Source organism: Vicia villosa, linkage group LG4, assembly GCF_029867415.1.
Source record: "Vicia villosa cultivar HV-30 ecotype Madison, WI linkage group LG4, Vvil1.0, whole genome shotgun sequence".
Lineage (NCBI taxonomy): Eukaryota > Viridiplantae > Streptophyta > Magnoliopsida > Fabales > Fabaceae > Vicia > Vicia villosa.
The window spans coordinates 156,301,375-156,317,037 of record NC_081183.1 but is presented as its reverse complement, the minus strand read 5'-3'; the positions used below and the strand labels follow the sequence as shown (position 1 = coordinate 156,317,037).

The 15,663-nt window shown below is 29.7% G+C and overlaps 2 protein-coding genes across 2 annotated transcripts; both read right to left on the bottom strand.

Annotated features, from left to right (window-relative positions):
* Nucleotides 1-648: 648 nt before the first annotated feature.
* Nucleotides 649-3,799, bottom strand: LOC131598152 (uncharacterized). The gene is made up of 2 exons (XM_058870782.1): nucleotides 3,256-3,799; nucleotides 649-1,214 (listed from the first exon to the last, which is right to left on the bottom strand). The coding sequence occupies exons 1-2, from the start codon at nucleotides 3,797-3,799 to the stop codon at nucleotides 649-651; spliced, it is 1,110 nt and encodes a 369-aa protein (XP_058726765.1).
* Nucleotides 3,800-8,515: 4,716 nt separating this feature from the next.
* On the bottom strand, nucleotides 8,516-10,118 carry LOC131600047 (uncharacterized). The gene is made up of 3 exons (XM_058872280.1): nucleotides 9,989-10,118; nucleotides 9,491-9,855; nucleotides 8,516-9,203 (listed from the first exon to the last, which is right to left on the bottom strand). The coding sequence occupies exons 1-3, from the start codon at nucleotides 10,107-10,109 to the stop codon at nucleotides 8,589-8,591; spliced, it is 1,101 nt and encodes a 366-aa protein (XP_058728263.1). The 5' UTR covers nucleotides 10,110-10,118; the 3' UTR covers nucleotides 8,516-8,588.
* Between the last annotated feature and the right edge of the window lie 5,545 nt (nucleotides 10,119-15,663).

Below are 15,663 nucleotides of genomic sequence, written 5' to 3'. Positions count from 1 at the left end.
CAATAAGTCCAAATTGGAACATATTAAATGTTAGTAATTGGGATGCTCCTAGTGTAATTATAGCTTTTACTCCAAAAAGCTTTCTATCCGCCATATAGAAACAATTAGTATTTTCTTTCTCGGTCCAGTAAGTAAGTCTTTTTAAATTCTCCTTAAATTATTCTTCAAAGAATTTAACCTGATTTTCATGCTCTTTTCGAGACATAATTGGCAAATTATCCAGGGAAGAAGGGATTCTTCCTAAGATTTTCATGGATGTTCTTTCTGGTGCATTATTCTTTATTGTTTCTAAAAAAGTTCTTGGGCCAAGATAAATCTTTTTTCTTGATTTTTCTTATTCTCTATGATCATTCATCGCTTTTTCAGCTTCTTCTTTGGTGGCATACCCTTTATAAGTAACTCCTGAGATTTTTGTACAGTGAGGGGCTGCTTTATACCATTCATCATAAATTCTTGGAAATGGTCCGTTAAATACTGCATACCATTTCTTAGGTTCTTTTAATTTAATCTCTTCAAGTGGATTCTTCATTCTAAGTTGAGATTTTATAATTTCTATTTCCTTATCGATTAATTCCACTTCCTTTCCAATCAGTTCTTGCTCTTTTATTTTGTGAATTCTTAGTGCTTCTTTTAACTCCAATTGTTGTTTCAAGATTTCTTCTGAGACTCGTTCCATTCTCCAGAAAGTATATCTGCAAGTACATTCTTTTCGCCTTTAATGTGAGTAATTGAGTAATTATATTCGGCTAGTTTCATCTGCCATCTTATAAGTCTCCCTTGCTTGTAAGTTCCTTTATGATTAATATTTTTGAAACCTGCAACATAAGTAGAATCGGTTCTAACAATAAATTCTTTATCAAGAACATAAATTCGATGTTTTTCTAACATCCGAATTAATGCTAATGTTTCTTTTTCATGAGTAGGATAAATAATTTCACTGCCTGAAAAGGTTCCAGACATATATCTGCATAGTAATTCTTTCTTTTGGCTAGGGGGCTTAGCCTTCATAACACCTCCCCAACATTCATTTGATGCGTCAGTTTCAATAATAATTAAATCATCATCTGATGGATGATATAATTCAGGAAGATCTCGACATAAATATTTCAATTTAGTAATAAGTATTTCGTCTTCTTCGGTCCATGACCAAATAACATCCTTCTTAAGTTTTTGTTGAAGTAATTTTCTTTCAGCTGCAAGATTTTTAATAAAACCTTCATTTGAAATATATGTTAGTAATCCAAGAAATCTTTGTAATTCCTTTTTGTCTTTTAGTTTAGTGGGAAAATTTTAAAGTTTTTCTAATACATGTTTTTGCATTATTATTTTCTCCTTTTCAATTTCTAATCCTAAATAATTGATTTTATTTTGAGCTACTATAGCTTTTTTCTTACTTAATACTACTCCATGTTCTAAACACCTATTAAGTACTAATTCTACTTTTTTAAAGTGATCATCTAGATCCTTATTTGAAAAAATTAATATATCATCAATATAAATAAGACAAAAATCTTTGAATTCTTTAAGGATAGAGTCCATCCTGTGTTGGAAAATACCCGGTGATTGTTTCATTCCCATTGGAAGAACATTCCATTCATATTGACCTTGAGGACAACTAAATGTTGTTAAAGCTTTAGATTCTTCTGACAATCTTATTTGATAAAATCCAGATTTACAATCAAAAGTACTAAACCAATTCATATTTCTAACTCTTTCAATAATTAAATCCTTTCTTGGAAGAAAATACGCATCACCTTCCATAGCATCATTTATTTGTTTATAATTAATTACCATCCTTCTCTTTCCTCTTTTAATCTCATTATGATTTTCAACATAAAATGCTGGTGCTGAATGTTTACTTTTTGATGGTCTTATTAATCCTTTTTCACACATTTGCTTAATATCTTCAGCAAATTCATCTCTATCTTGTTTTGTGTATATCATAGGTTTACATTTGATTTCTTTTGTTGGGTCTTTTAGTTTCAATTCAACTAGTTCCATGTTTTTATTATTAATTTTAGGATCTAATGGGTTTCCACTACACACTTTATATAATAGTTCTTCAATATGTATTGGGATTTTTCTTCCTGGTTCAAAATTAATTAATGCATAACGCATTTTGCTACAAACTAAATCTATAATTTCACCACGTTTTAGTCTGGAGAGCTCTGATTGTTTTCTTGAATAAATTGTTTGTGACGAATGAATAATAGGGATATCTATAATTTCTTCCAGTTGTTTTCCTTTAATATATGGAGCCTTAATCGATATATACTCTAAGTATTGGCAAAATGGTGCATATAATCGTAAGAAATTATTTCCTATTATTATATCTAACCCTGTTTCTTGTTGATATATTGTAGGTACTATGAATAATTTATTTTCAATATTTAAAGAAATTCTTGTAGCTACCCAATTTAGTGGGTGTATTGAGCCATCTGCTATCTGAATCTTTAATGGTTTCTCTAATCTTTTCCATTTACTAAATAATGCTTTGGTTGTTATACAAATACTTGCTCCTGTATCTATATAGGTTTCAGTTTCTTTGTTTTTTTTTTCAATTTTAATTTTGATATATGTACTATTCAGATTCTGTTTCTTCTAAAGATAATTCATCCTTTATATATTCATATACACTACAGTCAGAATCACTTAATTCATCTTCTAATGGTTCTAAATTATATATTTTATACACTTTATTTATTAGTTTTGATTTTTCTTTAACATCTTTTTCTTTCTTTGTTGGACATTCATTGGCATAATGACCTTCTACATTGCATATCCAACATACGCATTTCTTTTTTCCTTTTGGACAATATTTTTTAGGTGTTTGTTTTCTCTTTCTAAAATACTTTCTTCTAGTATTTTTATAGGCCTTTTTTCTGGGATAAGTTTTTCTTAATTTATGTTTTCTTTTATAACTTTTTCTACTTCGTTGATTACAACCATAATTTCCTGGTTGCTCTATCTCTAGTATATCACAACAAAGTGAGGTTCTACCTCTATTTAATTGCTTAGCTCTTGTACTCTTTATACATTGCCGTCTTAATTCATTATATAAGATTTGAATAATTCCTCCTAAGCTATCACCTAATTCAATTGGTTGGGATTTCCATATATCTCTTATTTTTGCATTAAGTGGGTATGGTAACTTGGATACAAAGACTCCTCTATATATTTCCCTAGTCTCATTATCTAATTCATAATAGTACTTTTTATACTCACAAATGAAACTATCTATTTCACACATATTACATATCTGCATATTAATTAGATGAATTTCTGCATTTTCTCGCAAAAGTTTATTTACTTCTGTTTTATGTTCAAGAGTATTGTAGCCTATGAATTCTTTATATATTAATTCCATTATTAGTTTAGCAAATTGTTGATTATTATTTTCTACCATTCCTATATATTGATTCCATGTTTCATCATTAATACTTGTTAAGAATTTCAGCACATTTCCTGTTGTTCTATAAGCTATTAAATTCTTGACATCCGTTAGATTTATCTTAGAAAATTTTTCATCGGTTGCTATAAGCATAATCATATCATTAGACCACCTTTGTAGTATATCCTCTGGATTTCTTACACAGTCTAAGTTTAATAATTTTTTAGATTTAGTTTCTTCATAGTAAGGTTTAAATTCTTCCGCAACTTTTGTCCATTTTCCTTTGGCCTTTGCATAACCTTTTTTATTCATAGTTTCATTTTCATAGTTTTCCCAAGAACTATGAGGATTCCAACTCTCTTCCCGTTTTCTTTTTTGTTTAGAATTACTTGTTTCTCTTTTTTCCATAAATATTTTGTCTATATCTGATTCAGATCCTAGTTCAAATCCTATTTCTGAAGAATTATAATTTAATATTACTTCTTCATTCTCTTCCTTAGTTTCTATTTTTTCTACTTGTTTATTTTCTTCTTCTATTATTTGTAGTTGTTCCATCAATTGTCTAATTTCTTCAATATCATTAGATCTTCTTAGTGCTTCTATGTATTCAGTTTTTATCCCCTCCATGAAGATGATGGGTTTTTTAACATAAATTTAGTTATAGGCTCTTGTTTAACTACTTTTAGTTGGTTTACTTCTTTTGTTCTAACTAATATTTCTTCTAAATCTTTTATTATTATACTTCTATTACTTTCTTCATGTTTTAACAAGGTTTCTAATTGATAAAGAATTTTCCTAATTTTTTGAATATTTATATCTTCATCAATTTCTTTATCTCTATTAATTTCATCAAGGGTTTCATGTATATTATTTATTTCATTAAGACCATTTTTTATTTTATTAAAGGTATAATCTGCAATTTTATTGGTATTTTCTATTAATAATATAATATTTTTATTTATTTCATTCATTGTGTTATTTAAATCTTTATACATCACATCAATTTCTTCAGATAATGACATTATTTTAAATTTTCCGTGGCTATTTCAACTTTTTCTAGTAGTGTCTCTTTCAATTTTAATATGATTTACCCTTTAATATTTTCTCCCAATTTAAATTATATTGAGAATATAAACTATTAACATGTTGTTAACTTTGTATAAGAAATGTTATCAATAAAAAACAAAATCATATTATTATTTTTATTTACTCTCAATTTTACTATGTTTTTACCCTTTAATATTTTCTCTCATTTTAAAATTATAATGAGGATATAAGCTATTAACATTTTGTTAATTTTCTATAAGAAATGCAATCAATATAAAACAAAATATTTCTTTTTACTCTAAAATTTACGATGTTTTACCCTTTAATATTTTCTCTCATTTTAAAATTATATTTAAAATATAAAATATTAAATTATTGTTATTTTTGCATAAGAAATGCAATCAATATAAAACAAAATCATATTATGTTATTTACTCTCAGTTTTACTATGCTTTATCCTTTAATATTTTCTTGCATTTTAAAATTATTTTAAAAATATAAACTATTAAATTGTTGTTAATTTTCTATACAAAATGCAAACATTATAAACAAAAAATTATATTAATATTATATTTTTTAAAACTTTAATATTTAACAATAAAAATTTAATAATACTTATTCGTGCATCGCACGGGTAGACGCCTAGTTAAAGTTACTAGTAATTAGTTCAGAGTTGGCTATGTGTGCTTGTGCAACATGAACCACATCACAAGGCCTCTTACTTTTGGGCAGTGTTTTAAAACCCGGACCGAACCGGCTGGTTGAACCGGTCCGACCGAAAACCGGTGGCATTACCGGGTTGATCATGGTAGTTGACCGGATCTGCAATCAAACCGTTATAAACCGGTATGACCGGCCGGTTTTTGATTAAACCGGCGAACCGGTCAAATATGAATCAAACCGGTCAGCTATCTCAATATTTAATAAAATAATGTTCACTTTGTAAAAGCCAAGAATCAAACTAAGAACTAACAATACCAGCATATTTGGTTTAACCACTATTGCATTAACGTTTCAATGTCATCCTGGAGCTAAATTCTCTATATATTTTATGGAGATCTATTTTATAAATGTATATTAATGTATAAACAAGTATTAGTACAATATTTTTTGTAATTATTAATTTTATATATATATATATATATATATATATATATATATATATATATATTCATATATTTTAAATTAAAACTAATATATTAAAATTTAATGTATTAAATAAATATATGATAGGCTTAATTGCAACTTTGATCCCCCTATTTTATTTTTTTTTTGGTTTTAGTCCTTCCATTTTAAAATCCTGATTTTTAGTCCCTTTTTAAAGTTTTTTTTTTAATTTTAGTCCCCTTCCAATTTGTGGCCAAATTTTAGTGAGGTGGCACTGAATATGATGATGTGTCGTTGCCACATTTATTAAATTTAAATCCAAGTTATATTTATTATTAATAATTATTATTATTTATTAAAAATAATTTATTTTCATATAAAATAAATCCAAAGTCATTTTCATTAATAATTAATTATGTTATTTTTAAAATAATAGTAATGTCTTCGTCTTCAACCTTTTCTAATTATCTCTTTTCCCAAACATTGTTCTTTCTGCATAAAATCAACTTCCTAAAACCTTCACAAAGAAACAAGCTAAGGCAACAATATTGTTTTCCATGGCTACTTTGTTGTGCTCATAAGGCAACAACTTGCTTCTATACGTAGGCGACGGTCATGGTACCTACACAGCTTCCATCGCTGCTGGACATTGTGCTTTCTAATCGCAATCGAATCTTATGGTGTCGTTTCAAGAGGCGTGTCCGTTTCATCTGCTTCAACCATTTTAGAAAACAAAATCATACTTTTCAGGATTTTCTTTAGTTTTAATTTAGGGATTGGTCACCGGCGGCGAAGCTCGGGAAAACTTTCTTTTTTTACGGTCGCGACATCCTTGATTGGAAGATCTGTTTGTTACAGGCATTAGATCTGACGCGATTTTGATTATAATTTTTCTCGATCCCGTTCTGATATGTAATGTTTGATTTTTTTTGTTACTGGATCTATTATTTTGTTACTGATTTGTTATTATATAATATGATTCATGACACAGGAAGGTCAAGAAGTTTTAAATTTGTTACATTTGTTAATGAAAACTCAATGTGGTTATGGAAGCTATGGTGGTTGCTATGAAGGTGGAGGATGTGGTTATAGTGGTGGAAATGGTTATGGTGGGGGTGGTATGGACAATGGATATGGTAATGAAAGTGGTGACCAATGGTGGTGGTGGAAACAGAGGGAATAGTCTGCTTTAGGTTAAAGTTTATGAATATTGATACTTAGTAGTTAAATTAGATGTTAGGATCTTTATTGTTAAAATTATTTGTCAAATATGAGTACTAATGGTTGTTTTTATATTTAAAAATATATAATTATTATTAAGCCATTTTCAATTGGTTTTTATTTTATTTTTAATAATAATAAATTATTTTTAATAAATAACATTATAATTATTATTAATAAAAATGATTTAGATTTAAATTTAATAAATGTGACAATGACACATCATCAATTCAGTGCCACATCACTAAAATTTGGTCACAAATTGAAAGGGGGACTAAAATCCAAAAGAAAACTTAAAAAAGGGACTAAAAATCAGGATTTTAAAATGGGGGGAGCAAAACCAAAAAAAAGATAAAATAAGGGGACCAAAGTTGCAATTAAGCCTATATGATAATTATAGAACGTTTAAATATTTGTGTATAGTGATAAATAGAATATTAGTTTGTTATTATTTTCTTTAGCATAAATTAATATATATTTTTAAAGTTGGATTCAAATTTAGAACATCTAATTAAATTATAATGAATTATTTACACCACTTTTTATTGATCTAAAATTAGTTTTAATTTAATTTGATATATTTAAATTTTGTATGCACATAATATATATAATATTTTTTATATTTTTTATAGGGTCGGGTCAACAACCATGCGGGTTAATTAATGACCCGTTGGCCCGACCAGTGACCCATTAACCCAGTGCATTGACCGGGTCAATCACCGGTTCGGGTTTTAAAACACTGTTTTTGGGGCCTCCATTCTTTTTGAAACTCAGGTGCAAGTGTACAACCTTGTGTATGTGAAAACTGGTTTCTTGAAGAAGGTTTTTTTAAACTCAGGGCCTCTATAATTTCTTGAAGAAGACTTGCGTCTTCTAATCTTTTATATATAGAGTTGAAACTCAGCAACATAAGCAATGATATTCATTTAAAAACAAATATGAGCAAAGGTGTTTTTTTTGCACTTTTTTAAACACATTTTTAGTAATTCTCTAAGTCTTGAATATGCTTCTCTAAATTTACATTTTGGTAAAATTGACTTAAAACCAATACTTTAAATTTTAGGGGCCTAATTATTTTTTAAAAGGAAATTAACATGATTTTAAACGATTTTGGAAAAATTTCGATAAAAATGCATATCGAAATAGGTCAAATTGATATTTTTAAAATTGTATTTAGTTTTAATTAAGGTTTATTTTCAAAATTAGAACAAAATCTCTAGATTGATTGGGTCGGCCCTGAATTAGTTGTTAAATTAATAGATTTTTTTTTAGTTATTATTGTGAGTTGAACTCATGATCTCTAATAGAGAATAAACTCTTTTGAAAAGTGGAGATATGTTTTTAGAAGTGTCACATGGGAATGAAGATGAGTTTTTAAAGATGACACATAAAAATATATTTGACGTGTCATAATTTAGATGACATGAATAAAAATTCATGACTCTAATTTAATGTATTTAATAATAAATAGATTTTAATGAATTTCTATAATGTTTACTTTGATATAATAAGTAGATATATTTTAATTCACTTTAAAAGAAATTATCAACATTATTCTATAGTGTTTAAAAAACAAATAATTTCATATTTGTATTATAACAACTAAATAGCATAATCATAAGAATGCACAAACATATTAATTTCTATAAGAAATGAGATGGGAGGAAGTTGAAACTTCATATCATCCATATCACATCTTATAAGTATGCAAAAGAGTCAAATCACACTACATTCACACCAATACTAAAAAAAACGACATTATTCAAATACAAACAAACGCATTAGTTTCAATTCACATAAAAATACAACACAACATACATTTCTATAGAAGAACACCCTTAACACTTTGTGGTGGAACCTTCTTCCAAACAACTTTAATAAGGTCAACGAATAACGGAAACTGCATAGCTGCATAGAATGCAACGGGAAAACATATGGAAATATATAAATAGAACAATAAACCTCCCTTTGTATATTTATCTTCGAGCACAAAGAAATGTCCAGCACAAAAAGAAACCAGCATAGCAACAATGGATACAAAGAGGGAGCTCAAGCCGAAAAGAAGCTTCATTGGCATGTTTAGACGAAACTCTTCGACTTCTTTTCGAGAAGTTAGTATAGAAAGGAACATGATGAGTGAAGTGACTGAGAAGTAAAGTCCAATTAATGAAGATATAGCGAATACTTCAAATGCAGGGTTTCCTTTTAATGCTGGTACTCCTGTTTGTTGATTGCCACCAGGTACACTACCTGATGTCGCGAAGGAGACACCGGCAATTAGAGCTGCTACGACTGAGCATGACTCTGATGTGTCTTTCAACCATTCAACACTGTCTTGTATAAGTTCTGTGTGTTGCTCCTTAAAGATATCACTAGGGGTTTTTCCATCATTGTTGAATTTATGATTGAAATGCTCAGGTACTAGTTCTTTTATGTACTATACCAAAAAAAATATGTTAGTCCTACATAAAAAAATGTGACATATAATGATATAGTGATAAATAATGATTAAACTGTGATTCTCTTAAGCTTTTATAGGTTCCAGGTACGTTAGCCGCGATTCAACAATAACAAAATAACGAGAGATCATATTTAACCATTATTTCACTATGACAATATATGAGAGACCCTCTTTAGCCATATTTAACTTTGGCAAATTAGAAGGTTTCTGTTTAGCCCGTCTAACACACCCCAAAGACGATTCTTATGTATTAATAAATGTACCTTATACCACTTGATGTCCCACGTCAATTGCATGGCAGCGCCAGATATCCTCCAAGTATTTTCTCTCTTATATGATGTATATGCTGCCAAGTGTAACATGGTATTCTTATCTTTATTAACTCGTAGATATAGGTTTTGAAAGACTCCGTCATCTAAATCCTTCTTCAACCGTTGAATTACATGTGGTTGCCTATGCTTTACTGCCAAAAGCAATGCATTTTCATCATTAGAGTTAGTCTCACTAACCACACTTTTTGTCTTTGATTCAAGCTCTGACATAATCTCAACTATTCCATGACTTGCTGCAGTCAAATATGCTGTGGTTTTTGCTTTACTTTTTACTTTTGTTTTAGTAAGAAACTTTGCTGCAAGTAATAAAAATTTCTTATCAGATATAATTGGCACTTTATAGTTAAGCTCATCAATTTTTGTTTTATTTTATTTTGTTCTTTCACTAAGGTGTCGACTACAAATATACAGATAATGATGATTTCATACTTTCCATTCCAGGACCATATTCAAAGTCATCTTCTCGATTGATCACACCACCACCCAATAATGAATAAATAGGTATTTTCATAATTTCTTTCAAGAGCTGACCACCATATATGTGCTTCATCTTAATAATATTTATTGCCTCTAAGTCTGTAAGATTAATTAAACAAAAGAGAAATTATTGATCGAGTTGTGAAAACACACTTATATATACAATATTTATCTCATTTGTGAATTATAAATATATACTCAAATAAAAGCATGTAAAATTGAAGTTAGAAGCATTCAATATACATACCTAGTAGGGACTGAATTAGCCGCTTGAATACAAACATTTTGTTCCAGATTTTAGCAAGAGAACGTGGTTTTTTTTGTGCCATTTCTAATAAGTCAAATATAGGTATTGCTACTTCACTATATTCATCTTTTTCTGCAAGGTTTACTTATTTTTAGTAAATAATAGTGAACGCCATTAAATAAAGGAAGAACAAACTTTGTTATATCCATTGGTCAAAATTCTCATAAAAAATGGAAGAGAAAATGAAATTGAAAACAAGTGGTTATAACTAAATGTAATTGAATCTATAGCTAAGAGAAAATGAAATTGAAAACAAGTGGTTATAACTAAATGTAATTGAATCTATAGCTAAGAGAAAATGAAATTGAAAACAAGTGGTTATAACTAAATGTAATTGAATCTATAGCTAACTAAAAGTTGTGATAATATACAAATAAATATATAAAATAATTCTAACAATAATATCATAAATAATTCGTATCTATATATTTGCAAAATAAAAATCCACACTATTAATAGTTTAGGATTTTCAAAAAAACAAAATAATAATGGAAAAATTATCACAAGAGTTAGTTGATCAGAAACATACCATTCTTTACTTTTGCTTTAAATATAGCATTCCCTTTTAACAATTCCAATGCATTTTTTGCTTCATGGTTGCGAATAGTAAAACCTTTGACACCAAAATTTTGTAACCAATATTAATTTTTTTTCTCATGAAATTTGACATGATAGTACAATTAAAATAAGAAAATATCATTTGAATTTCCAAAATATCTCGTTTACCCAATGGAATGTGGTATGGTGCTTCTAAGCTCCAATCTGAATCCAACATTTTTTTAGTCTATATGGAATGGTGATTATCAAGGTATACTTATGTAGTGCCATATTAATAAAACTTAATGTCCTCTCCATATAGGCTTATTAATATTGTTATGGAGTATTAATGTTAGGGATGGAAAACGGGCATGTCCACCCAGTTAAGCCCGCCTGCAAAAGCCCGCAAAAAACGAGCGGGGCGGATAGTCATTGTTGAGGGTGCGGGACTAAGAGTTTGTCCCGTCTCGCAAAAAGTGAAGGCGAGGCGGGTTAAGCTCACAGACACTGCACTTTAAAGCTTAAAAATGTAAAATTTATGTTAATGAACGTGCCCGTAAAAGCCTGCATAAAAAATGGGGCGGGGCGTTCACACTAGAGACTGAGGGTCTAAAACTTTGGCCCGCCCCGCACAAAGGTGCGGATAAAACAGGGATGCCCAACGGGCCGGGTCCATTTTACCACCCCTAATTAATTGCTGTGTATCTCTTTAAATCTATTCTACTTTTAAAATAATATTTAATGCCTTTTCTTCTTCTTCATCACTAATGAAATCATACATGAGGAGGGTGCCACAAATGTATCATGGGAATTTTACAAAAACTCATTTGCAAGTTTGGTGGGATCACGCGCCTTGCTCGTGAGAAGCCATTATGGATTTTTTACGCATTTGTTTCCAAACCTTTAAATAGGACAGAATTTAGATAATTGAAATATTTAAAAGGAAGAAATTTTAAATAAAATTGCAATATATATATATATATATATATATATATATATATATATATATATATATATATATATATATATATATATATATATATATATATATATATATATCTGTGTGACTTACAGTAGTACAAAATTTGCTTCCACCAAGATAGTTTATTTCCACTTATGAAAGCTGATGTCTTAGTAGCAAGAATTTCGAGAGGAGTGATGTCATCCTTATTTTTCATAATGGTAAGGCCTTTGTAGTAATGCATTATTATAATCGCCATATCTGTTACACAAATACTTATTTTATTATTATTATTGACAAGATTTAATAATAAATATTTTTTTTTAACAATAAGATTTTAACTGATTATTATAATTAAAAACTTGTTTAAAGATGATTAAATTGTAAAGACAAATTTTCAATGAAGGATTAGTTAAAAAATATTTACCAAAATTAATATTTCTTTTAATATATATATATATATATATATATATATATATATATATATATATATATATATATATATATATATATATATATATATATATATATATATATATTGCATAATCCGGAACATTTAAAATGACCTATGTACACACCCTTCGAGGCACAATTATACAACATAAAACAACCACATTATCCGCCTCTTCACAATGATCATTAGTCAAATGATAAACATATACAACATCAAACTCCTTGCTTCCATGGGTTGGGTCTGCACGAAATCGACCCTAGATGAATTATTATTGGACTTTGAATCAAAGGCAAAAGCTCGTTTGTGCCAGTCCATCCATAAACTAATTGGCGATCAAAATTTCTATATTTCAAGTTGAAAAACCAACTCATATTGACTTGACGTCTAACTCTTACTAATCTCTTCGCTTCGCAAGGTTCATGTCCAAGGAGATGCTTCTTTGTTGAACCTTTGATTCAACATTGTGAGAGATTTTATGTTTAGTCGTTTGCATATTTGATCGCACCAAGTAGGATCAAAAGGATTCTCTAGGTGTTATTTATTTTAATTTTTTTAAATTTTTTTTAAAGAAATATAACAAATATAGTAGAAAAAATACACTAATGGCCAAAGTACATAGAACACCCAAAAAAAGGTACTAGGAGTACCATTCCCCAGAAAGAAAGAAACAACACAACAAAATAAAACAAACACCAAAATATCCTCGAAAATATAAAAAAGACTACAAATAGAGCCACAAATAACTAGAATCGAGACAAAGCCAGATCTCTCGAAACCTAGGACACCTGTACAACAAACCACAAAAGACATACAAGAACACGTTCAAGGGTGGTCGGAGCCACTCACCCTGCTAAGATTTTAGAAATAGGATAAGGTTCTCATGCCATACCGAGAGTTAAGCACCAAAGAAAATCCTCATGCAAGTTATGATGAGGTGAGTGATAATGGAAAGAGAGATACATCCCAAAAAGAGATCCTAATACCCTAACACATGCCATAATAAAGCTATCGTGTGAAAACAAGGCCAAGGTTATGTCATACGAAGAAAGGAGACATTGAGCTTGGGTGATACATATATTCATGTTAAAAATTCTTATGTCTTCGTTATCTAGTATAAAATTGTCAATATACTAGAAAAAATTGTGTATATATGAATTGTTTGAAAAGTTAATAAATAACATGGTGTACAATCTTAATTTTCTCAGGTTGAAATTGATAAGTAAATTTAAACTTGGAAATTAAGTTCCTTTAGAGGAGTGAATAGTAGAGTAGTAAAAATAAAACTAGCTCGTAGCTTATATGGTTCGGCTCGCCAAGACCGAAAAATAATATGGTTTGAACTTTAAAATTGAAGCATATATTTTTAAGACTTTTTAGTTCAAATTAGGTTAATCCTTTAGGAGGCCGTGAAATATTTATTCACGATGTTTTGTTTTACTAACAAGAATGTTAAGTTGACCATCAAGCTATTATACAAAATGGTTAGAGAAACCTAGTTATTAAATAGTAAAGACAAAGGCTAACAAATTGTTATTAAAAAAAGAGGCTTGCTATTCTTACACCAAGAATCATACACCATACATTCACACCTTAGAAAATACAGCATGGATATATGTTTGTCTATGTCAAAACATTAAAAAAATTATTATTATACATTCTAAATACACAAAAAGTATAATATTAAAGTGTAGGTGTCACATTTAGTGTAAGAATATCATTTCTCTTAAAAAAAATAGAAACTAACAAAACTTCTTTTAAAAGCAATTGAATAGACGATTGTTGGAAATTGAAAGATCATTTATGCACATACAAGCAATACAAATTTTGGATTTTAACAAAAGGATCATTTCCTACCTCAGAGGCAATATGATTGTTGGACCTTCACAAAAAGATGATTGTCGCTCTTAGCGACAATATGACTTGTAGACCTTCATTAAAGGATCCTTACCACCCTCAAAGGAAATACAAATGTTAGACCTCTATAAAAATATCATTGTCTCCCTTAGAGAAAATATGATTGATGGACCTTCAATGAAGGATTATCGCCACAACATACCCAACTCGCCTACGAGCAATGTTTGTGGAAAGCAAAGGTTGAAGAAATTTCTCCAAGGGAGACATAAAGGAAAATGTCTCGAAAACAAACTTGAAATTATGAAGAAAAAAACTGAAGATAGGGCAAACAACCATGAGGTCTCAACATATTCATAAGCATACCACCAAATGCGTAATAATATCCTTAATGGACACTAAAGGTCAATGTTACAAAAACCATCTATCAGAGCAACAAAAGAGATAACACAAAAGCAAAGTCGAATATACTCGACTTTAATGTCTCGCTAGAGGGAATCAATTTAAAGTCTCGCCTAAACAACTCTACTAAAAGTCTCGCCAGAGGGACCGATCTTAAAGTCTTTCCCGAGGGACTCAACTTAAAGTCTCGGTCCAAAAGAGTCTCCCCAGGAATTTGAAAACCACTTCACCCTTTTTTGAAACTCTTATGAATGAGGGATTGTCCAATTGGGCTTTATACGTTTCGAATATTTTCCACTATCCACTTAACTAATTGACTTCGGAGATGACATATCCCGCTATATCAAACTTAGAGAGTGTATCAAGGAGGATAACCACTTTCTCATTGATTTAAGGAAAATCTAGTCTCTTCCTCAACACGTCTCTGAAAAAGAGAGCTAAAATAACTACTTTTATTTCAAACTCAAGAGGTCTCTATAAATACCCAGATCTTTAGATTGAGGATGTATCTTCAATTTTACTTAGAAAGAAAACTCAGAGATTCTCACCACTCTAAGTGAGTTAATCCTACATGTAGTTCAATATCCTAAACTCCTTAGACAATGTTGCAAACACATGACTATCCTATGCTACTTATTTTAGCATATACGTTGAAGGAAAAATTCAAAAGGTTAAGAAACAGTCTAAGAGAATGGAATCACAGAGTTTTCGGCCGAGTAAATTTGGAACTGGAGGAGGATGTGGAGATGCTAAACGAATTGGAATTGGTAGACACGAACAGCATAAACTATTCAAGCCAAGAAGTGACAGAAAAGAGAAAGGTTTTGCAGGAAAATATCTGGAGGAAAATACATCACAGGGAAAGCATGTTAAAGCAAAAGTCTAGGATAAGGTGGATCAAGGAAGGTGATAACAATTCCAAGTACTTTCATTCTGCACTCAGAGCAAGAACAAGGAAGAATGCACTAGTAGCAATTCAATCAGAACAAGGATTGATAGAAGGGGTGGTGGAGGTCAAGGAGGAAATAAAGAAGCACTTCGAGGAGAGATTCCGAAAGATGTCAAAGCCCAGACCTAGGCTGCAGGGGATAGATTTCAACAGATTGACGCAAGAA